This window comes from Scophthalmus maximus, chromosome 3 (genome assembly GCF_022379125.1).
Source record: "Scophthalmus maximus strain ysfricsl-2021 chromosome 3, ASM2237912v1, whole genome shotgun sequence".
In the NCBI taxonomy this organism is placed as follows: domain Eukaryota; kingdom Metazoa; phylum Chordata; class Actinopteri; order Pleuronectiformes; family Scophthalmidae; genus Scophthalmus; species Scophthalmus maximus.
In genome coordinates this window covers 14,376,996-14,402,056 of record NC_061517.1, presented here as the reverse complement: position 1 = coordinate 14,402,056, position 25,061 = coordinate 14,376,996, and the positions used below count along the sequence as shown (strand labels likewise).

The window sequence follows — 25,061 nt, the reverse complement described above, 5'->3', positions numbered from 1 at the left end:
CATTGTATTGGCAGATACAGAAGAACAATCAATGGAAGAAGTTACATATTGATCAAAAATTAGGAATTTGAACTACAACAAAAACTTGTTTGGGATAATATAAGAATATTTCAATAGTGTTTGAGAATTGACTTGATTAATGCCTTGCATTAACAATGACAAGCCAGCATTTTGCCCCTCATAGCACTACACTATTCTACTTTCAACCCCTATGAGGAAATGTTTGAATGGCAAAAGTAAAAACTAAGAACTTTTTTATTTTCAATTCTCTAGTGAGAAACAAAATAATGTTAGTAACTTTTAGCAGGGTGGGCAGAGAACCGTGGGACCATCAAGTGTTATTTAAAGACTGCTGAAACCTACACAGGCCTAGTTTACCTTGAGTCTTTCAATGGCCTCCTCTCCTCCAGGTGTGGACATGATGCGCTCCTGGATGCTGGTGACCGACTGCAGACCCAGCTGGTTGCACAGTGAGCCAGAGGATGGAGACGCTGTCAGGGAGCCAATAGGGGCTGTGGAGAAATGGCCAGGCCGTTGGTTCTCTGATGCTACCAAGTATCTATTCTTATTGTTCTGAATGTCTTTGAGGTCTGAGCCAATAGCAAAAGAAAGAGAGAGAGAAAGAAAGAAGAACACAGAGAGGTGGGGTACGACCAGGAGCGGACAGGGGGGGAATAAACCACATAAAATGGAGGAAACAAAAACCAAATAGGAAGAGAAAGAGAGGAGAGAAGGAGATGGGGAAACAGAAAGAAGAAAGGGGAGGGAAGACCAATGTAAGACACACGTTGTAGGTCAAAGGGTTAAGACAAACACCCCGCATAATGGTCAGCTACAGACAGCAGCAGTTTTCACTCCAGGTAATTTTCAACAGTCTGATTACACCAACTCTTATACTCTAATAAATGCCTTAGAGTTCCACTTGTACTCCATTAGAGATTATTTTTTTGTATTGGTCAGAATTACAGGGCCGAGCAATTAACTTGAGCACTAAATTTCTGGCGTGGTTTTAAAATCAAACTGAATGAAAACACACTGTGAGAACTGCTATCAATGTATCAACTACAGGATGGGAGAGAAATGGAGCCTGCAAGAAGGTCCAGATAGAGGACAAATGAGAATCAATGACACATTCAGCCAAAGTTCAGTCCGCAGTAAAGTAGTTTGATGCACCGCGCACACACACACGCACACGCGCGCGCATGCACCCACTATAGCCGAGCCACAGTAGCCTCACTAAAGGTCAGGCAGCTCATGTCAATATAATAGCTAAAAGGAGCTCCGACGTAACTCAGAATGTGTCTTCCAAGAACCAAGAAAAGCGAATGAAAGGAAAAGGCCAATAAATGCAGTGATTAATTGCTTTGTGTTCTGCTGACATTTTGAAAGGTAAAAAAAAAAGATATAAAGTGGACACCGGCAATATGGGCTTTTGATATTACAGAAAAACAGGGACTGCATCAATAGTCAAGTAGTGAGCAAATCAACTTAACAACCACATAGCGGGACACTAGCAGCAAAATGTTTGCTGTTACTCTGCACATTACAGACACAACATAAGCACTAAAGGGCAGAAGGAACGATGTGTTAAGGATATTTAAGAATACAGGTACACTAGCACACTAACTATTCAATGCTAACTATTAAAACGACTCAAGCTCTGTAAAACTATACCTCGGGTGCAGCTACTTAGAAATTCAAAATCATGCACCTTTCCGTCTGTAGCTCAGAGCCTCAGTGTGAGAACTGAGAAGTGCCATTATAACGCTTTGAGCACTGTCACCTGCAGTGGACGATTAGTAAAAGAAAGGTAAAAAGCAGAAAGGTCAGAGGGCAGACATGGTGAGAAAATAATGCGGGTGCGTTGGGGGTGGGGAAGACAGACGAGCAAGTCTAGAAAGTAATGTTTCTAAAAGGGTATATTCTAAGTAACTACTAATAAATTTGGATCTGAGGCTGCAAAATAGCTGCCTCACCCCCATCATTCTGAAAAGTAAGAGAAACTCAAGCGCAAAGCATGCTAACCTAGTTGCATGCTAACCGTTGCCAGAACAGCACACCTACGGGAAGCCTTGCATTTCTGGGATTCCTTCTATTAAGCTTTTGCGTTGTAAGCACTTGCATGCAGAGCTTGTGGCAGATTTAATGGGGGGTGTAAGCAATGTTAGCTGTTATCAATAGGGCAATTAGTGAAAGACAATGCTCGACTACCACACATATACACACATTTGATTCCACTTCCTGGGCAATCATCCCCCATAGGATCAACTGAAGGGGAGCAGGAAAAGATGAGAAGGGTCAGAGGTCAGCACCAGTAGAATGAGAGGAAACGGTTATAGACATTTCTCAAGAGAGCTGAAAGTGATTGATAACAAGGATGGAAAGAAATGCCATGGAGTGACTTGTTGAGTGCCACATCATTAGGCATGATCTAACAGGCATTGGCTAATAGGCAGGTTATTAATCAATTTAGTTATTAATGGGTATATTATGTCTCTAATTGACCAGGCTATGAGCCATTACTCTTGTGTACAGCAAATGGCGTGTGGTATTTTAATGTAACATTGTAACAATGTATATTATCATGAAATGATTTAGAAGTACTTTTGTGTAGCAAAAAAATATTCTATGAATTTACATTAATTAACACACTAGCATAAAAAATGCACATTATATATATTACTCTGTACGGAGGTATAATAAACCATTATGGTGTTAAATAAGTTTCTAAAAGCTGTTTCAGTCTTTTTATTTTCGTACTCGGCACAAGTGCAAGCACGGCGAGAGAAACAAAGGTGCATGGCTGAAAGAAACAAGACAGTGATGAAGACAGAAAATGTTGCCAACTTGTGGTCAGCCCTGAGAGAGGAGGTACAGTTGATGCCGTGTGGCTGCAGATTTGTCTTGCTGTGACAGCATAACACTCACTGTCCAGGATGTCTCCCAGGCCCTGGGCACGGAGCAGTTCCTTCAGTCGAGACACTTCATCCTTCAGATCACGCACCAGCTTGTTGTTGGGATCCTCATTGATGACAGCATTGCATTTGATGTTCTTGGCCCGGTCCGCGTAGCTGAAATTCATGATAAACTTTATTCGAACAGGCCTGAAAATTAGCAAACAATTAAGTGGAATTATTTGACTGCAGGTCCTGAATGGAAACTTTACCGGAGTGTGCTGAGAGTTTCATCATAGTTGATATCTGCAGGACTGAGGGCAGCTACCATGGCTGTTCTGGAGTTTCCGCCTGATAACATGGATCAGTAAAGAGGTGAATTATATGACGATGTGAGCAAGGCCATTTTCTGATTTACTGTTTGCAGACCTGAATAATATTGTCCTTACTTCCTCCACGGAAGTTATGTGATTGGTTCGGTTTGTCTGTTTTTTAGCAGGATTACTGACAGATGACAGATTTGCACAAAAATATTGTCAAAGATAAGTGATTAAATTTTCCAGATCCGGATCTGGGTGCAGGAATATTTTGAAGTATTCTTCACCACTGCGAGATCGGGATTTGGGTGAAACAGCATAAACTGTAGGTGGGCGGTTGCTCTGCCTTGGGGGAGGTCTGCTGTTAAATCTGTAGCAAATACAACATGTTCTCACTGTAAATTATAAAATGCTAAGCATTAAATAAAACACTACATGGGCAAAGTGAATGCTGAAGACTAATTCCACTAATGTAAGACTTCACTGTTGTGTACAAGCTAAGATTGAAGATACCCTGGATATATCTCCTCCACACCACTGAACCAACGAGATGAGTGTGCTTGTCTAAATTGGTTGAAATACAGTCTACTGACAGTGTTCTTCTTAAATTGGCTAAGAGAAATGTACACTAGCTCCAGTCATTTTTTCTTGCCCTTACTTCGTATTACAGGCAACAGACGGATGGTTTAATGTTTTTCTTGCTGTCAAGGGAATAAATATACATATATTTCACAATTTCTCATGTGTAAAGGATGTTTATCAGCTGATATTAATGTTCATACCCAGGTTCTCCCTCAGTAGCCATGTCAGAACAGAGTCTCTGTATGGGATGAAGTCACTCTTCTTCTTCTTCTTGCTCTGCAGTAAACAAAACATCCATTTAGCGGACAGAATAAAAAAAACTACTGACAACTGATGTAAGTTTCTATCTTAACACTGAATATTAAGGATGGCAGTAAAGATTGAACAATATGGAAAATCCCTCATGTAATGGACAAGTGATCGGGTAAAATGAGTACAGGCCTATTTGATGCACTTTTGCTCATGTGCAAGGATTTTACTGTGTATGGTGCCTAAAAGCACAACACTGCAGTGATAAAATGGCAGTGGCAGAGCATTGTGCCGCAACTGTAACATTGCACATGGCAAAAGGTCGTCAAATCAGCCCCATGGGAGGAATCCGAGGTTAGCCGAGGTGTCAAACGGTTTACCTTGCTGGTGCAGTTATCCTGCGTAAGGTAAGCATTACAAGGACAAGAAAAGAGAAAACAGAGGTGCAGACATTACGGCATGCCAGGCTAAAAACATCAGTTCCTTGAGAGGAAAGGGTCAAGTTAAAGAAGGAAGGAGATACGCGGAAAAGGAGAAGGAGGATGAAAGAGACATACATAAAATACTCACCACTTCAGCCAAGGCAGAGATAACCTTTCCTAATGTGGTGAGAGATTTGTTAATGTTTGCTCCCTCCTGCAACCACACACAGACAAAAAGAAAAATTATTCAAGAGCCATTTAGGTGATGCTAGTTAACTGTTTGTTAATGCAGCTGCTGGGTGATGATGGGAATCTTACCTTTAGCCTGGTGCCTGTAGCTCCAGTGGAATCTGCTCGTTCACTCCCTGCTAAGTCTACCAGACTAATTTTGCTGACCTGAGGGGAAGGAGAAAATGCATTTTAGATTTAGATGCATCAGGCTTACAAATAATGAATATTAGAATTTTAACAAACAGAGAGGAATAAGAATATGACTGAAACAATGAGTGCACAAAATACCAAACGCAAACTGTTAAATAGTTAACAAACCAGACAAAAAAATCTGTCAGGGAGTGAAAACCATTCTAAATGTTACAAGTCAAGTAAAATGCAGCTTGGCAGTAAAATCTGATAGTGAGGATAAATACAATAGGCATTGTGTTTGCAATAACACAGTGGTCTTTGTCTCTCTGCAGTCAGAGGAAATGCTTAAAGTCAAAAAGAGCTCTCTTCTTTTTTCCCTCTCCAGTCACCAACGGCTTAGAGAACCACAGGAGAAATCTTAGCCAACATCAACGAAGCAAACTAAAGAATAAGCTGTGACTGAAAAAAAACAGTATTAACTAACTTAACAATATAGTTTAAGAATCAGAAGGTGTTTGTCTTTCTAGTCTCCTCTGACCTTTTCTGTGGAGAGGTCTGTCTCACTGTCGTGTTTCTTCTGGGTGAAGACGATGGTGAAAACAGCATGGGACCTGCTGCTGGTCTCATTCATGTTGGTGGCAGCCACAGTTCTGCAGGTTAGCACATATAGGCCACAGTTAGGCAATCACAAAACCAAGTGGATGTAACACATTTTTCTGAGGACTTTAATCATTTATTTTCTCCCTCTTAAATTAATCAGAATCATTAATGCTAAATTCATGGTCTTGGCTATTACTGCAGTTATCATCCCTGGATTTTACGCCTATTAGAGTGAATTGAGTCTAAGGGATTACTTTGTGTGGCGGAGGTGGATAATACTGTGAGGACACCAAACTCAAATACACAAAAGCTCACTCTGAGGAATAGTCACAGGGGAGATATGGGCTTTTACAAGCCATGTTCTAGAAATAAGCCTTCTGAGTCAGCACAGGAAGATTAAGGCAGGGTTGACTCCTCCCCACAAGAGCTCTCGTGATTTGCGCTTGCACGCACGCACGCACGCACGCACGCACGCACGCACACACGCACGCACACACGCACGCACACACGCACACACACACACACACCAAAGAGTAACACATACGCATTCATGCAATACCTGCAATTAAAGGGGCAGTAAGCGCTTTTAATTAAATACACTTTTTGTAAAATTCAGCAAATATTTTCTCACGACTCACTAGCTGTCGGTTTTGTATGTGGTGCCGAAAAATGGACACTTTGAGAGACGTGCTAGCGACAGACAATAAGACTCTGGGGTTTTGGCCTTGTGGTTAGCGTGTCTGTCTCCCGTACCCGAGGCCAGTGCAGTCAAAAATCCACAACAAACACTTACTGCCCCTTTAAGAATCTCATTCAGCCAGGTCAAGCTTGTCGTGCAGTTTTATAGAGTCCTGTATGAACCTAGTCTTTTCTTGATCATCACAGCGGATCAAGACAAATAAATCTACAACAACACTTCCTGATTTCAAATGCATCTTATCTCACAAGGAATTTTTGATCTAAATTATCTAATTCTTCAGAGAATGGGGGTTATGATATCATCACATCTATCGCCCCCCGTTACTCCCTTCGCAGGGCTGGGCTCACCTGGCCTTGTTGCCTGCGTCCATCAGGTCGGCGATATCTGTGTATGAGGTGACTGCGAGCTTGGACAGGTCCTCCACATAGGGACCCAGTAGAGGGTGTTCTCGCACTCGTAGGTTTCCTTTGTTCTTGGGATTGAGCAAATCTCGCACCCGTTCACAGTAGATCTCCATGTAACTGACCTAGAAACAATCAAAAGAGTTTTTAAAATTTCAGTTGCGATGCCCCATGGCAGCACTGTGAAGCAGTCACAAGGCTGAATAACATTAAATAATAGCAATAGCGTATTTAGCATTATCAAAACATATTTTTTACAGAATATCTACAATAGAATCTCTGTGTTCTGAGACTTATGTTATGTTATGTTTTCCAGTTTGGTGTGTAATTAAAAGCGTATAATTTAACAAAATAATCAGAAAGAACATGTTAGGGAAAGCCAGCCTCTTTGAATCTTCAGCCAGAATGTGACTGATGCCTGTGGTTTCATACAGGAGTCTGAGACTCACCTCTACAGAGTAGGAGAGCTTTTCTTTGTTGCAGTCATCGTTGATTTTCTCAAATAGATCTTCACAAAGCTGGAAGGCAGAAAAAGAAGTCAGTTTAATTTCCAGAAGTCAGATGTTAAGGGCAGAGTAAGTGGTAAAATGGTTATGTTCCTAGGAGAGATGTTGGTGACATCAGCATGGACGTTAAAGTAAACACCATTACATTAGATGAAAATGTAGCAGATGAAAGGGGGGGAATTAACTATCAAATCTTCTTAATAATGACATTATGATGTCTATCAGACATTTGAGGGGGGTAATTTTTACGGCCATATGTCAAATAGACCTGGCGGTCTAGTGCCTGTACAATGCCAGTAGTGGATCCTGGGATTTAATCTGGCTCGCGCCGCCCTTTCTATCCCGTTTTCCAAAACCAAGCTTTGGATAAACATTAAGCAAGTAAGCAAGGCCTCAATACGGCTGAACTGAACTGAGGTAATTCAGGATAAGGACATTGACGGGACAAAAATCTTGAGAATCAAAGGTATCAAATTTCTTCCAGGGTAAAAAAAAAGAAGCCGTTTCAACATTTTAGAGGTGGATTGATTTGGTTTAGAATTATGACGGAAGAGAATGACTATGCATGCATTATAGAGAGTGACCGAGACTATGTAAGGGGGTTGTGTTAAACATTCAATCTTCCAAGTGAACAAGACTAATAAACTTTACGAACTACAAGGGAGGAGGCTATATAAAATACAGTGTGTAAAGTCAGTGTCTTAATCTCTTCTTTGCATTTCAGTAAATCGTGTTGTAGAACAAACCATGGGAATGATTCCTTCCTGCCCCTCCTCCTGCTTGCCCATCATGGTGTAGGATTTGCCAGCTCCTGTCTGGCCATATGCGAAGATGCAGACATTGTAGCCCTCAAATGCGTGTGCCAGCATTTCTTTGCCAATGTCATTGTACACAAGGTTCTGTGAAGCAAAGCTGGGGTCTTCCGGCTGTTGGAGAGACAGAGAAATTACTTAAAATATATAGAATCTCCAATAAATTCCCCTGTGTCTCAAACTGACACTGTATACATGATCATATTTAGATTTTATGAATTTCACCTCTCAATTAAATGTTCAAACTCACCGTAGTGTGTGACCAGTAGGAGTAATCGAAACTGAAGGTCTTTGCTGGTTCCTTTGGGGCTTTGGGGTTGACAATAGCTGTGGGGAAGGGGAAAAAAATTTAGCAATGTGGTTGATGACGTCTAACAACGACTCCTACATTTTTGTAAGTTCAAATCAAATTGCGTCTTACGTTATTTTATTTACTTTATGTTATCTACTGAATTCATGGATGTAATTTTTAAGTATGTCATTTTGCATTATGACATGGAATTTTTAACAGACTAGTCACTGAAACTGTCCTGGCATCGTGGTTGTTTTGCAAGCCTACTGGTGCTGACTACCCCCCCCCTTTTTGCACATATACTTCGGATATCACTCTTCAATACGTTAGTTGTTTAAAGGCCAGTAACAAGAAACACAATTCCCATTCATGTAATTCTTCTTGTCCTAAATTACACAACATGTCTCATTTTAGTTTCACTAACAACTCTAAATGGAGAAACTAAATGCACCAAATTGTCAGGTTAATCATTTTTATCCTAGTTGACAAATGGTGGGTCTTTTAAGTTCCTGTTCCTCAATCAGAGCACTGACCGTGATATATTTGGAACTGAAAGTCACATGAACCAGTGGCGGATTATGAGCCATTTGCTTTTTTTGAGTCAAGTTTGACTAAACACGCCATCTTCACTCAGTGTTTTAATTCATCATGTGGACTGAAAACGGAGCAAAACGACAAACAACACTGGGTTGTTTTTTTTGTAATTACACAGTAGCCTTCTCCTCATGCCTCCCCTCCCGCTGTTTATCCGCTAAAGGGAATATGGCACATTATTTCTGCACAACCCAGCCATTCCCCTATGGGCACACAGACATTTCTTAATGAACAAGAATCTGCAGCCATGCCTGGCATGTCATGCCTCTCAACCATGCTCGCTGGTACCCCGGGGACGAGAGACTAAGCTTTCCACACCGTGCAATAGATATGTGACGTAGAGAGAGGAGATTAATAAATAAATGTAGGATATTTGTAGTTTAATACCCCTTTAAAAAAACTTTTATTGACTAAAAGTTGCTCTGTGGGGAAAATACAGAGACTAAAAGGAGGTGAGATCAAGGCATAGCAACAAACCAGACAGAAAGTAAAACTGTGCATCTGCATTTTAATTAAGAACAACATCATCTGTGTTTAAAGCATTTTCACCTTTTGCAAGCAAATCTCCAGTGTCAGACACAAGACAGTAATTAGCAACGTTTCCTGCAAATCCTGTGCTTCGCTAATGGGCCAATGAAAGCCAGGTCTGCCTCCTCGACATGAGGGTGCTTGAGAGGCCTTTGCATCGAGATGTGCCAGCCTGAGTGCCTCGTGTGTTCAGAGGATTTCAGCACACTTATCAATAATGCAGGCGATGTGGAGAGACAGGGATTGCATATCGCCCTCCATGGGTCACATGCTGACAGAAAAGCACAGTGTGTCCTCAGACAGCACAACACTGAACTGCGTCATGCTAAATATGTGATGATTAAAGAAACTCTCGTTGTACCTAAACTTAGGTAGCAACAACTTAGCACAGGTTTAAAAACAATGCATTTTTTAAGACTCTTTATAGACAGTCGTCTAACAGGTTAAGGTGCACAGGCGGAGCAGCGGCTTCCATAATGGGCACTGGAAGAGGATACAGCAAGACAGGTGGCTATATAAAGCCCAATTTCACCTCTGACCTGCCTCCAAAGGGAAATTGGAGCCAGGGCAAGAAGAAATGAAGGGGGATTTAGGTTACCAGTGCCCCTCTATTCTCCTTTCCTGGAATAATCTACAGTGGCTATTAACGAAGAGGCAGCCTAAGCTCTGATTCACAGTCAATGAGGAGACTTAGCAGTAAAAACAGGAAGATGATGAGACGGTGCCACGTGTGAGGGATTTGGAGTAGCCAGCGGACTGACTGTGACAAACTGCCCTTACTGGGGACCACAGCTGTGTTCTAGCAAGACAAGACACAATGTGAACTCAGAGTCTGTCAATTTCCCCAGTTGGGTCGTGGGTTCACGTCCGAGACAGGGGTGGATGAGAAACTGTGTGAATGTATCTAGGCACAGAACAACTACATGGTAGCAGTTAGTGGGAGACTGCTCAACTCCTAAAGGTGAATCATGCTCACGACGTGTCCCGATTGTCTCACCCGACTGCCCACTCTCTCACTCTCTCAGAGCGGAGAGCTGCTTCACCCATGTCGTACTTTCAGTGCATCCTGAGAGTCCCTCATGTTAGGTGTCTACAAAAGGTGTTTGGATGGCAAGGATGCACAAACTACAATCCTCCCAGCAAGTGATAGACAGGGCTGGCAATAGTTACATGTGTGTACACACTCATTTATCATTACTTGTACTTTGTGTAGAAAGAATGACACACAACCTCGCAAGATGTATCTGCCAAACTGTTGCATCTTATTAAAGACTGAGGCAGAATGAGGTGAATCCTTGCCATCTGATATTAACGGGACCAGAGAGGAGTGCTCCATATATTCCAGCATGACTCCCCTTCTTTGTTTCAACAACATATCAAGCACCTTTTATAAAGAATGCAATATTGTCTTAAAGTAGATCCCCCCAAATGATGCCATTGCTTGTTTTAAACTGAACCAAAACAGCCGGCACAATGTGTGATTTTGATATCATGCTGGCGTTTAAGAATGAGAGGTGTGAAGTGTAAAACAGCAGAGACCTGTGTCTGCCTCGCCCTCGCCCAACAAGCAGCGTAATAGAAGACTTAAGTCACTGAGTTCACTTTCTACACTTGCACCTGTAGATCAGAAATACAAACATGAACCATGCACATGAAGCTTAACAGGCACACATCATGTTCAACGAGGCATTGCTCCGTTTTCCATTTATAGTAAACATTCCCACCAGAGTCACATCCTGGACTTAAAATGGCAGATGCCTAATAAACACCGTCATCACTCAGTCTTTCTCAACCATGGTAACAGGTATAGGAACAGATTGGGGTTGCCATAACAACCTCAACTTGGCACAGGAGGGGAGGATGCAGCACACTGCGTTCTGTTCTCTGCTGCCTCCAGCATTCCCCATTACTGTGAATATATAAAACTATTCATCAAACAGTAATTTCAGGATCCAAATCCTTTAAAAATGCTCAAACACAAAAAAAGGGCACGGTGACAAAAAGCTTTGGGATTTGTAACTAAGACATTAAGCTACTTATCGTGTCAGACTCCTAAAGAACTATCAAAATAACTTTTACTGGAGAAAAACAGGAAAATTCAATAACAAGAATATTGTAATGAGTCACAAAAGACAAACACTTCATCATTTAAAAAAGCCTTTTGATAATTAAGGTAGTGACAGAAGGAATGCACTGATTCGCTGCATATCAGGGAACACCAAGAAAAATGTCTGCAACCACAAGATCAGAGTCAGGAGTATCGCGGCAGTGGATGATTACAGAAAATGGCACATGACAACAAAGTCCATGACTGAGGACTTTTCTGCATATCATACCCCCCCCCCCCTTATTTTGTGTGTCTGCATCTTCACCATCAATTGTCTAATAAATAAAACGGCACCAAAAAATCTTAACACATGATCAGTCTCTGTATAATCATTAGTGTCACCATCACGCCATCATAATCAATTCAAGTTCTATTATACAAATAGATGATGTGCAAATTATGTACAATGAAACAATTCTCTCAAGACAGATTTAGTCAGAACCCTGTGCTCAGTGGACAGACACACGCCACTGAATGGAAAATGATTAAAATGTTTATTTTTCTAAAATGCTCCAGCTCTGTATTTTCAGTTCCTGTTCTCCAGCACATAGGACTGACAGGATGCTGACACTCCACAGGAGCGCTCCATTTTAAGGCAGGGTGATTTAACCAGCCAGTTAACTAACTACATCCTTCTATCTAAAGACCATCTCTCAGCTGGTTGTAGCCGGCAGACATTTTGTACTCCAGCGTTCAACATGGGGTCTATAATCTGGCCAGGAGAGCAAAGACACCCCTCAGTAATTAGGTTGTTAGGAGCTCTCCGAGCACCACATGGGGACAACAAACTAGTCCCGCCATTCACCTGAGACTAACAAGCAAGCAGAGACCAAAATGGCTGAACACATCATCCTCTCGCTTCCATCAACCCCCACCCCAAAAAATTGATCGATGCCTGTCCACTATCACATGAAGGGCAGTAAGTCACTAACCAAATAGATGTGTGAAATACAAAGAAAAACAAGTGGATGAACTGCAAAGGTATTCAGAGAAACAATATCTGTGCAGATATTGTAATTACCATGTGGGCTCCTTTCAGCCAGACGGAGGAATTTTAATGGCTTCCCCCGGGGTCTGTATGTATATGGGGAGCGGTGTGATGTAACGGCTGACTTCTGAAGAATACTATTTTGTTTATTCACTCACAGGACTGCCATCTTCTTCTGAACACTGGCTACACCATCAGCACCAAAAGGCCCCGGCAATGTGCACGTTCTCCTTTCATGTGAAATCCTCATGTGAAATCATCATGTGAAATCATCGGAACGTATGACAATTTAAGTTACAGCACAATAACATAGCATTAAGAAGTGACATTAAGTAAGGAAAAACTATTATTGCAAGATTCCATTTCTAGAGGCAGTTGCCAGAAACAGGCGAGTAGATCCAAAAAAGGTTGCGTAAAAACGAATATGCTGTTATTAATGGATGATGTTTGATATTACTTATAATACATTTAAACAGATTAAAAAATGTCCACATCATCAAAAAAGTTTGTTGTATTATAGAGGTGTGAGAAATATATAGTTTGTACTCCACATACAGGATTTAAATGTTGCCTAACAGTTCGTTAGCTTTGTGCTAATCACCATTTTGAAAGACAAACTGATACAGGTACAGCTCTGCTGCCGAGTATCTCCAGACAACATTACAACTGCAGACACCTGTGTCACAGTTTGTGCATGCATGGGGAGGCAAAGCAGCTGCTGACATTATCTGGTGGTTTCAGGACTGCTACATCGACGCTAATACGGTCACCCGGGCCTAACTAGAGGATGGGGCACATGCTGGGGTGGCCACAGACACGCTCTGCATGTTGTATCCAGTGTCTTTAGAGGAGAGAGTGTGATGGCTCGGTTGCCATGGCTGCGGCACAGGTGACAGAGTTGTCATTGGATGCAGCTCAAAGCTGCAGGCTAAAAGTAGTTTCTGAGCACTGCTGTGCACATTTGACAAACAGCTGAGCTCGTCGCAGCCACAACACACGACATACAACATATCCAAAACAGAAACCAACATGTGGTATCTTGATTAGACCCTTGGACAGAGTGCACTTTCACGTGTGGTCGGGGAGATGCCTTTGCAGCCTTTAATTAAAAAAATATTTGCACAGCAATTGGATACTTCTCCATTGACTGCTGCCAAAAAAAACATGGAACTTTCCGGGCAGGTGAATGGGTTTGTCTAGCCTGGAGACGCGACCTTTCACACAAGAACCATATTGTAGTGACTTTCTCTTAATGTCAAGATCACACATTTTAATTCTATCAGATGGGCTTCTACGTCAGAGTGATTACTGAAACTGTAAGGGAATCCAGTCCTAATTCGTCCAAATGAATTCTCTGTTTTCTACTCAGAAGGCTGATCACGTAATTTTTCTCTTCCTACTGGGAAAGAGCATAGGGAAAAAAGCAGGAAGACACTGGAACAATGCACTGAATGCAGGGTATTGCAGATGACAACAGACCCTACAAAACACATTAGGTAATCTGTTATGACAAGGCTTTATGTGCCCAGTCCCCTCCAACACAATGACCCTCTTCACACTGCCTTGCCCCCCTTCTTTTGAGAAAAAAGTGACAATCACATTTTCATTATTTTTGAAAGATTTGTTTTTTTGTTGGAAAGTGTCTTGAGTCAACTTAATGTAAGCCATGGCTCTTCAATTGTTGTACTTGAAGTGACAGTTGGGTGAAAAGTAAAGCTTTTCTTATTATGCGTATACAGTACATTTGGTAAAAGGATGTCTCCTCTAAATCAGAAAAGATCAACTGGAAAGCTTAAATGAATAAGTTTAAGTAAACACAAGCTCTCCATCTTACATTCTGAAAACCACAGAATTCTGCTATTTAGTGTGTTTCTCCATTGTCCTAACTCAACACCAAAAGTCAAAGGAAGAAAGTCATACATTGAAATGACTTGATGTGTTTTGTTGCCTGGCTCACTCAAAAGCAGTGGGAAAGGACGTGGTCCTCTGGCATAAGTGCCAGCTGTTCCAGCTCTGACTACTGTCTATTTATACAGCAGCAGATGGCGGCTAGTGCTTCGCATGCCGACAGACTGTCAGTGACAGGAAGGAATGGACAGATTTCAGCCGCCCAACCTTTCTGCCAAACTCATAGCCAAACCATACATTGCTCCCGGCCCACAGACACTGATGCTGGGGCTGCGAGTGCCTTTCCATTAGCCCATTATAACAGAGACTAAAGAGAAGCTTCTAGAAGCCACCAGACAGAGAGGAAAAAATGCCAAGCCAGCAGGGCTCCATTCAGATGCTGAACAAACACAGAACTGCAACAAGAGAGAGAGAGATATCAGCCTCTCAGGTGATGACACGGGGGGTTTAACACACAAGTGACACAGAACTGGCATGAAATCTGAGCTGAAATAACAATAAATGCTCAAACTACATGCCAATGACATGCAAGTGTGATGTCCAGACATGTGTCTAAACAAATTCTAAACATATCCACCCACTTGTAAAAGATGCTTATTGCACCTCAATGTTAATATTAAAAAAAGTAAAGATACAGGATCTTGTTAAGCGATTTTCACACCCTAAAGAAGCAATTTGCTTCTCATGGATCATGGTCTTTCCCAACACATCCTGTGTCATGGAAAGCTAAAGTAATACCTCCACAGTTTTAGACGAGTCTGGTATTTTCCGGTTAAAAATAGCAGTTAACGTATTGACGTTTCAAACCTGCATGTGTTAACCTTTTCACAATGAACTTTAAGGAAGTGGGTCTGCAATGTGATTCAGTGAGAAAAAAAACAGAAAGGGAATAAAACATGAAGCGTTCTTCTGACTAAATACTTGGTATCACAATGTGAAATTAATTTTCCTTCTCAGTTCAAATTTGGCAGTCAACATTTTGGGTAATAGTAATAATAAGTTAATAGATTTCACACAAATAAGATGCCATATATATCACTATTAACATTCTGTAGAAACGGTGAAACAAGAGAGCGGCTGATGATTTCAGCAATCAATGATTTTAAGATTCATGGCCAGACTTTCCAAATATTAGCCGTTGCTGACTTTCTTTAAATTATTTTAATATTAAATCTACTTATTTTTAGTGTAAGCCATGATGAGGGGGGAAAAGGCTATAAAGCACTTGATTTACACAATAATATTAATCTGTTATTTCAAAACTGTCCCAAATTAGTTTAAATCCTTGAATTATGATTAAACAGTGCCTCATATTTGTCTCAAAAGAGCATACGGATCATCATATGATCCAGGCTGAATGGCTGAGTGTTGACAACAGTAGACCAAGCTGTACAAGGGAAATACAGAGCCCCTTACATTCACTGCTCACAAAAGGCGCCCATTTTACAGAGCAGTGACCTGGATTTCCCCAACTAGCCTCTGCTCTGAGACTGAAGTCTCTCTTTAAATGCTTTCTGGCTTTATGTAAGCACCGTGACATCATGAAAACACAACTCTGGCACACAAATCTGTGAAAATCTTGCATCTTTTTGTTCCACCCCCATCTTCAAAATGAAAGAAAGAGGATGAAAAACAAGCTGAATCACTTGTTAGACATGTTCTGTGAAGCCAGAAAAAAACATTAAGGAAAAGCACAGAGTGATGCCTCAAGCTAATGTCAGATGACTAACACCTTTTATCCAGCGTGTTCTCTGTGGAGGACAGAAATGACGCATGAAACTTTGAGTGTGTTTGTATTAATGTGTACGTGTGTGATTACTGCTGATTTTCTGCACAGTATTCAAACAGCGGCATGAGACGACTTCATTTTTGAGAGGCAGACGAGTCCAGTCCAGATGAAGAGTCTTATTAATTAAAGTTTCAAAAATAATATACTGCCCCCACCCCTCAGGTGTTACTCATGAATTATACAAAGTGAACGACATCATGTCCACCAACAAGCTTCCCGTGCCTGGACTGCAAAGCTCTCCAGTTTGCCTCTGAATTCAGCCCTCAGACTGTGGGAGGAAACCAAACAATGGCGTCTGGACAGAGAGCTGTGTCGGTGAGGGCACAAACACTGAGAACACACATTCACTCTGGAGAATGTGGGAAGGTCGAGCCATTTCACCCAGCTCAGGCACCGGACCAAAGGGTAGGTAAGAGCCAGACGTGCCATAACTTTAAAACAAAAACACCATAATTTGCTTTTCGTCATCAGGACAGAGGATTGGTGATACATTTATATCTCAACTAGAGCCGTTATAATTTATCTTTTTGTGTTGTTAGTTACATTTGTTTGCATTTTCTTATTACCCTGTCGGCATCATCTCAATCCCCAATCCTCTATTCACAAAAAATTAAGGTAGCGATCATTCTGTTCTAAAGACAATCTCCCTAACCCTTCCAACTGCTTGTGTGCCACCGAAAAACTGGGACACATTTTAGCATTTGTCTAAACTGCATTTCACCGGACTAATTCTGTTGTTGCACCTTGTTGCGTGAGGAGAGGGCAGGTGGTTTGCCTTTTATCTCTGGCAGTTACTAACATTAATGGATTTGTTTGGTCTGCAGACCAGCAGCCCATCGAGTGGGGCCCTCTAGGAACGGCTCCCTAAGGGCATCGATAAATTGTTGTTTTTCTGAAGGGATCTATGCTGCAAAAAAACAACAACACACCATATGAATAAGATACTTAATTTAGGATTGAGATGTCATTGTTATTTTCTGAATTTCTGGAGATCTGCTATTAAGACTCCCTACACTAATCTCTTTATTTAACATCCTGAAACACGTGAAAAAGCATTTTAACTAACAATGGTGGGTCTTTTTTTATGAGAAAGGGCCAGGCATTTTTGGAGAGACAAAGAGCAAAATAATGACTTTGCACTGACACATACATATCTTAAAGATTTTCATGAATTTATTTCTTAACTGTATGAACATTATTCATTTCTCATCCTCCATCATTATCACTGAAATCCCATCATCTGTAGCGAGGCGTGAGTATTTGGTTACCACCTCACGCAATCCTACACGTGAACGCTCTACTGTCTCTGCTGCTGTGGCTGGGTTTACACGCCCCCTCCCCCCCTCGAGTCAGATCAGATCCCAACCTCTACTCCAATATCCTGTATTGTCTGCAGAAGACTCAAACAGCTCCCACTTTTAGTCCCATCACAGGTTGGAGCGAAGAGTGAGCTAAAGATAATGAGGTGAGTAAAATTTGGGAAAAGCTAATGTACAGTATGTAAAGGAATTCAGTGAATAAGGCGAGTACTGGAAGACTACTGCAATCTCATCACTGTAGAAAGTATGCTATGTTAAAAACACAGATCTGACAGAATGTCACATTTTTGCGCATATAATGCATCAAATCCAATCTCATGAGATGAACCATTGTCATGACTGATATAACTTTTCATTTTACAGCATTTGGAGCTGATCCTCAGGAGTGTGACATCACTGAGTCAAATTTGTAGTCTTCCTCTGTGTCTGATGTTTTATATTTGCAAAAAATAAAGGTTTCTACAGACTTAAAGTCCCAAGAAACATGCTAACCTATGAAGTGTTTGCAGTTTAACAAGGTAATGATCTGGGGTATTGCTTAGCACTAAACAAAAGAGGCATCAAGACTCTATTGTTTAAATATTGTTATATATATATATTATAAGGAAAACTGAGTAGGCGGTGGTGAAAATTCAAAATAAGTTATGGGGTGAAAACCACAAGTGACTTGATCAGCAACAAGCTGAAACCTCAATTCAGTAAAAGAAAGCATTATTCATTTTCCCCTTCTGACCTCAGCCAACTCCAGCACATTCCAGTATTCAGCCCTGCCCTGCTGTGCAATCCCATGTTGTGCTTTCTTATTCAAAACACTCAAAATGTGGGTTTAATACTAACAGAGGAGCACAGCTGAAGCATTCTCGTTAACAAAATTAAGAAGGTAGTCACTGACGTGGCAAAGATCTGTTTAACAAACGAGACGGTGTATTTTAGACATATTGATGCTACACCATCAGCTGTAGGCTGTTTAAACTTTTCTGTCGCTCTGTGCTGTGTCACACCTTCCCTTGCTCTGATTGGTTGTACTTCTATCAAACTTGTTTTTCTCTCCCACAGGCATTTTGGTCTGTGACTGCTGATTACACCCTTTGGAAATTGAAAATGAACCGAGAGGCTCCACAGCCATTAACAAATGGGAATTGGTCTGATGATGCCAAGCGAAGAGAGGCCACCATGGCTCTGTGCCACTTTTCATATAAACTGTAATTATCTCATTTAATTTCATTTTAACACTTGAATATAATCCTGATTGCATGAGCAGAATTTCTCTTAAACAGCAGATCTTAATGCAGATATTAGTCCTGTCACATTAAGAGAAGATTTCAAGAATTAAGAAGCTCTAATAAGAGGATCCATTTGTCATTAAAAAACTGATTTTGAATTTTTTTTTATATTGTGGCAATTGGGTCAGTATCCATCCACACATTCAACTTAATCCTGTGTACAAAAACAAACTCCCTACCCAAACAACTATTCCATTTGAAAAACAACTTTAGGATCACATAACAACTTGCAAGACTGAGACCGAAAGATTACAGAGGATACAAGGGCAGAACATAATGAGTGAAGCAAACTAGAGCACATGATATGAAAAGGAAAAGTATAAAGATGTGAGTCACTTTTATTCATTCATTCAAATATGTTTCAGACACTTTCTGTTATACAGCTGTCACAGGTAGGTGTGTTGAAAACTGAATGTACTACACAACATGGATCTTTGCCTCTGGCCCACCATGCGCTGATCATGAACAGACGTAGGCATCTGCCCATCCTCCCTCCTCATTCGAAGGTCAGTCGGGAATGTGTGACTCTGCTCTGTAAGTAGTGCAAGTGGGCAAATGTGTGTCATTCCCAAACAATCTCAGCATGAAGCAACGAGGAATGTAACACCCTGAGCAGCTGTATGCTGGGCATGTGTATACCTACAGGGGTCACAGGGATTACGGCAGCGGGGCGTGGCGACCTGAGGCAAGCCAGCGGATTAATGGCCCTAATCAGGTCAATCAGCCCTGTCTGCACAGGGTTCAACGGTAAAAAGAGCATACTTCATCTAAACCCACACTCCCCACCTTGCTCCCCAACTTGTCCTGCCCAGCTCTCTCTGCCTTGACCACAATTCATTCATATGCGATGGGTTGGTAGTTGTTTTTGGCTCTGGCGATAGCTTCCTCTCATGCGTAACTGACACGGGAGCTCATCTGATTTCTCCCTGTAGGATGTTTGTAAGGTCAACATCCATTTAGCCCGAACTGAGAGGAGACTCAGCACAATTGTATCTGAAGGTTGAAGGTTTCATTAAAACGGTGACCTTCTGTTTGTTCTAACAACTTGTCAATTTGTTTTGCTCCTAGAATACAGGGGTGATATTGTGTAACATCCAGCACTTGAAAATATGATAGTTTCTGGCATTCTAAATACCATCCCGAACACTACACATCTACTGGAACAATAATGGAAGAAAACGGAGCATGTGGGACATTAGCTGTAGGCAGGTTTGCCTTTTGGGGTTTGGTAATGCTGCGATATAAAAGAGGATCTGCTTCTCCTTGCGGACTGTGAGAGATCTAGCGACCATCTTTGTCCATACATACATACATACATGAGTGGCTGCTCACGGGCTGAGGGGGAGCATAACACATGTGTTACACAACCAGCGATCGATGTGGAGAACACATCAGGGCCCTGATGGAGTCAGGCTTTGGGTGTTCAGGAGTTATTCAACATTTGGAGCACCAACAATTACCGATGCGACAGTCTATCGCGTCACCCCTTCATAATTTCATTAGCTCTGGTATGTTTAAGAGCTTCCACTGAAAGGGGCCTTTACTTGTTTCCAGTCTGCCTGCAGAGGCCTTCGACACATTTCCTGCACACTGGATAATCAATTTGCTGCCCCTCTGCCATCGCCCTATCCTTGACAACCCTCCATGCATAGTGAAAAGGAGCGAAAGAAAAAGAGGGAGACAGCATATCCTGCCCTTGCCCCCAAGCTCTCTCTCTCTGTGTGTTGTGGACACACACAGACAGACACATGTACCCTGCCTTGAGCGAGTCTCAACAATAAGGGGAGTGCCACGGTTTTATCCTCAAATCTGCCAAACACCTACAAGCTGACCAAGCAATTCCATTAAAACATCTCTTTTTTTGTCAGTCAGCTTTTTGTCCCATTCGAATGTTAGTCATCACGACATACCCCCTAATACAACATTCATACACATGCATTGCAGACACTGTGTTTGGCTGGCCCTATCGCATTTGTTGACTCCGACGGAAGCAACGAGTTGAACTGTATTTTGGCAATAGTTTTTACAGACGAAACACAGAAATTAAGATATTGAGAAGGGGATTCTATTGCAGTAGTAGTAGATTTTTTGGTTGTTCGGATCAGTACTTATTTTTGGCTGATAACAAAGTCCAGGTATTGGAATCGGTATCGGGAGGGGGAAATGGTATCGGATCATCTCTAATTTTCACCCTGTGAGTCAGATAACCTCAACTGCATGTACTGTATGAACGAACCTGTGCATGTTTCAGCCACTAGCTACCATCAAACCACTCAGCATCCTAATAAGACAGCATCCCAGCATACCATCTGCAATAAAGTCCTGATGAAGGGAAAGAGTATGGCCGTCTGCCAGCCCCCCTTTCTGCTCTGCAATCTGCCCATGTGATGTAGAGGATGTTGAGTAAAGGCAGTGCTGCAGCTTTCTCCTCTCCCTTGTTCACACACACTCACTCACAAACCTCCCAAAAACACTGCATATTCCACTGCAGTTCTGCTACAAACCACGAGTCACCCTCCGGCACCTCTGTATGACATTGGCATAATGAAAACCCAGGGATATGGAGTCAAAGTACTGGGGATTTGACACAAAGCTTCTCTCTGAAAGAGTATGAAAGACAAAGGGCAAGTGAGCCATAACTTGTAGGGACACTTGATCTTATGGAAGATTCATGCAGGCTTAATCTAATGAACCCAATAAGATGGACGGACTAAACTCCAGGCAAATAAGGAAGCCGGCTGGAAGAACAGGTTTCTGCTGTCACATGCTGTCTTGTTACAGAGTCAATAAGTGTGCCGATGCTAATGCCAATGAGATTGTGTTCAAAAATGGAGCATACAGCACAGGAATGAGTATGGAGGCAGCAGACACTTCTGAGTACCTGATGACTCACAGTCACATGTAAGCAGGTTGAATTCCAATAATAGAAACCACATGCAGGTTTTTCTGTTCTTTCACAGAGTCCACAATAACAACAACAGCAAAGCAGGGTATTGTCACAGGTTTACACCATCAAGTTTCAATGGAAAGCTATGAAATATTTTGTTCAGTGTGCATGATAATTGAACAACTACATTTTGAAAGTACGCATATTCAAACAAAATCACATTTCAGTCTTTATTTTATTTCAAGACATGTTTCTTTCCATGAGCTATTTAGAATTTTGGTGCATATTGGTAGCATAACCTGCACATGTGTAAAAACCAAGGGTGTGGAAAGCATGAAACTGCTGAGGCTCAACATAAACTACATAAAGTACATCTGTACAACATCATCTTAATCACTGACCCCAATCATATATTGTCAAAGGTGAGACAAATCTGATGAAACTGCAACATTTAAGAAATTAGGTTAATGTTAATGTCAGTGAGCCTTCAACCCAAACACTTCAAACCACTTCAGAGTTTCTCTGGAACTGACAGTTAAGTTAGGTAAATGTTTGACTACGGGCTGTAGCACTTTATACGCCTTTACACACGCTTCACAAAATGTTTGTGTACACTAGGAGATAACACGATAAAACAAATGAAAAAGCAACACGCATGTCAACTGTGTGATGAAGCCTTGATGAATTGGGGGTGCGCAGGCCAAGAGTGTGAGACAACCCCTACGAACCAACTCAGCGTTACTCACACACACACAGAGACTCCTCGGGTATAAAGGCCCCTTCAGAGGAGGAGGAATTTCACGCTGTAAGCCTTTTATTCTCTTTCAAGCGGTTTGTCCCCAACAGTCCACTATTCAGTTTGCTCATTCTACTGTTCTCTGCTACGACCCCCGACGGAAGACCACATGGGGGTGCTTGTGTGGTATACCAAACTTCCCTTTGCAGGAAGGCCTGCATACATTTCGGAAATTGTGTTGCTGCTGCGTGCATTCCAGTGGACTACTTACTTGTCGTGTTGCCTTGCATCTGAATTATACATTTTGAGTCCTTGCTCGTCTCCCTGGAGTTGAAGGGCCGAACTCGAACAGCAACTTTTACAGAGCCAGACATGTTTGCGGTTTAGGAATTTTCCCCCCAGTAAGATTCCTTATATATCCCTCCTAAAGGAAACACAGAAGAACAGATGTTTACATCTCTGCTAGGTAAAAACAAATATCTGAAGTTAAACAAATGATGCAAGACTTATTTATATATATATATATATATATATATACACTACGATATAAATCAATTACCATTAGAGTCCACCGCCTTTCGATTTCCAGTAACAGCCTACAACAAAGATGGCCGACCAAAGCCACTGAGGAGCTTTAATATTTTTGTAAACAGCGACCGATGGTACAACATGTAACGGTCAAATAAAGGCTATACATTGATAATTTCCATTCATTAAACCCACAATGAAATATGCTCTTGTCAAATAAAAAATACGAACGCTGCATTTATCAATTGGGCTGCATAAAATAACATAATTCCTGTTTTTTCTTTTCACACTACCACAACTTTTCCATGCATGCACAGACAATTGGAGCGAACCGCTCCCGCGGCCCGGTGACTGGCCGGGCCAGATGTCTGCTGGGCGTTTTTCCGCATGTCCTTGCAGTCAGCCATACTTGCAAAAAAAAAAAAAAAAAAAAAGCATACGCCCATGAAATTCTATCTGCCCTACTTGGTGTGGTGGGCCACAGTGGGCTACCGGGCTGGGCCCGGTGTGTCCGTGCTGCGCAGACAAAGCGCTTAAACCTTCGCTTTTTAAAAACACGTTCAATTCGACGATGTTAGGAAGTAGGCTGCCCCCCCCCCCCCGTGCATGTTGTGGACCAGCGCAGGGAGGAGTTGCACGCTTAATTTTAGCAGCACAGACTCGACCCATCGTCCCTTCAGTACCCTGCACGAGGGGGGGGGGGGGGGGGGCAGGAGAAATGAACCCTGCAACCTGACCAAGTGTTTGGTTTCATATTGGATTTGTTTTTATTATTTTTTTTACTGCAAACGAGCGTTGAGCCGTGAAACGTTCAAAGCCGTGGGAAGTATCGAACGTGAGGAGACGAAGCTAACTGACCTCCGGTGTGTGGCTTGTCCGGGCCATTGGCACACAACACAACACCGTGAACGAGTCATATTATATACTTTGCGAACGAAATACAAAATATGAAACTGTTGTCGGAACCAAATGGTTACGTGACGGGTCCGAACACACACCGTTGCAGACGCGAACGTCGCTGCAACTGTCGTCGGCGAACGCAGACGAGACTCACCTGCCGACAACAAGCGCCAGAGATGAAAATGTAGGAATAAAAGTCTTGAGAAATGTCGATAAGTACAATGCTACTCACGTTTGAGGTCTCCTGCCGAAGACGACACCAGCACCACGGGACAGTGGCGAGAGGTAGCGGCAGCTAGCGGGGCGTCGAACTGTGTTGTGTGTTTTCTCTCTCTCTCTCTCTCTCTCTCTCTCTCTCTCTATCACAATCTGCGAGCACCAAAACAGATACAAAGTCCACTTCGGTGAAAAACACCCATTATAGCGGCTCTCCTCCGCCGCTAAAACCGGTCAATTCTTGACGAGTTTTTTTTTTTTTTTTTTCACGTAAAGACAATTTAAAAAAAAAAAAAAAAGCGGACGTCTATCTGCACACAGGCGAAAAGAGGAATTGATAGATCGCCCAGATTTACCGAAGAGATTACGTCAACTCCCTCTCGGGCAACACTGACTGGCAACCCCGACGGACCAATGGGCGAGGAGACGTCAGTGACTAATGCGTTGCAGAGCCAATGGTAGTCATCAGAAATGTGAAAGGGCGGAGTCGTAATCTCTCTCTCTCTCTCTGTCTCTTTTTTTTTTACGACCGTGACGCCACACTGCAGGATTTCTACCCACCCAACGCTCCCGCACCCGCACCGCCGTCACCGCAACACCCAGGGTCACCGCGGAGCGCCGCCTGGCGAGGGGAAAAGAGCTCGCCACATCTCCGTGTCTAAATCAATAGAAACATGAATTATTCTGTGCTTTCATTCATTTCGACAACCCTGTTCAACATTTCAAAAATGCATTTTGCACACGTCAAGTGCCACAAGGCCCATTTTTACCTGCGGATATGCAAAACATGAACGGAAACAACAAAAGCAACTACATATTCATATATGTGTGCAACAAATTCAAGCATTTTCAAGAGCGACTAATTGGTCAGTTTGGTTATCTAAAGACAAACTGCTCCAACTGCAACTGTAACTGATGCTTATGCATTTGGGAAAAATCAATTCCAAAAACTGATTCCGAGTTGCCAGGAACTGGAACAAGATACCATCAAAAAAAGAAAAGCAATACACTGGTGTTTGACACTATATTTTGGTTTACAAGACACTTGGGAGTGTAAGCTTACCATCAAAATTTGACTTGAGGGATTTTATTGTGATATTGTTTCATGTTCACTTTGAGATTGCTTTTAGCAATGAAAAG

At 42.0% G+C, this 25,061-nt stretch overlaps 1 protein-coding gene across 13 annotated transcripts in view; it reads right to left on the bottom strand.

Annotated features, from left to right (window-relative positions):
* The window catches only part of kif1b (kinesin family member 1B), a 56,535-nt gene extending 32,239 nt beyond the window's left edge, over window positions 1-24,296 (bottom strand). For 2 of the 13 annotated variants that reach the window (XM_047330639.1, XM_035644071.2), the window contains exons 1-15: window positions 23,938-24,265; window positions 22,549-22,701; window positions 8,097-8,173; window positions 7,781-7,960; window positions 6,978-7,046; window positions 6,475-6,653; window positions 5,366-5,477; window positions 4,783-4,860; window positions 4,613-4,678; window positions 4,423-4,440; window positions 3,994-4,069; window positions 3,167-3,245; window positions 2,929-3,071; window positions 2,227-2,268; window positions 379-590 (exon numbers count right to left, since the gene is read on the bottom strand). In XM_047330639.1, the coding sequence (XP_047186595.1) occupies window positions 379-590; window positions 2,227-2,268; window positions 2,929-3,071; window positions 3,167-3,245; window positions 3,994-4,069; window positions 4,423-4,440; window positions 4,613-4,678; window positions 4,783-4,860; window positions 5,366-5,477; window positions 6,475-6,653; window positions 6,978-7,046; window positions 7,781-7,960; window positions 8,097-8,173; window positions 22,549-22,651 (1,434 nt within the window). In that variant the 5' untranslated portion in view covers window positions 22,652-22,701; window positions 23,938-24,265. Of the gene's footprint in view, window positions 1-378; window positions 591-2,226; window positions 2,269-2,928; window positions 3,072-3,166; window positions 3,246-3,993; window positions 4,070-4,422; window positions 4,441-4,612; window positions 4,679-4,782; window positions 4,861-5,365; window positions 5,478-6,474; window positions 6,654-6,977; window positions 7,047-7,780; window positions 7,961-8,096; window positions 8,174-22,548; window positions 22,702-23,937 lie in introns of all 13 variants that reach the window. The other 11 variants (XM_047330647.1, XM_047330648.1, XM_047330644.1 and 8 more) reach the window with 10 other exon arrangements.
* Between the last annotated feature and the right edge of the window lie 765 nt (window positions 24,297-25,061).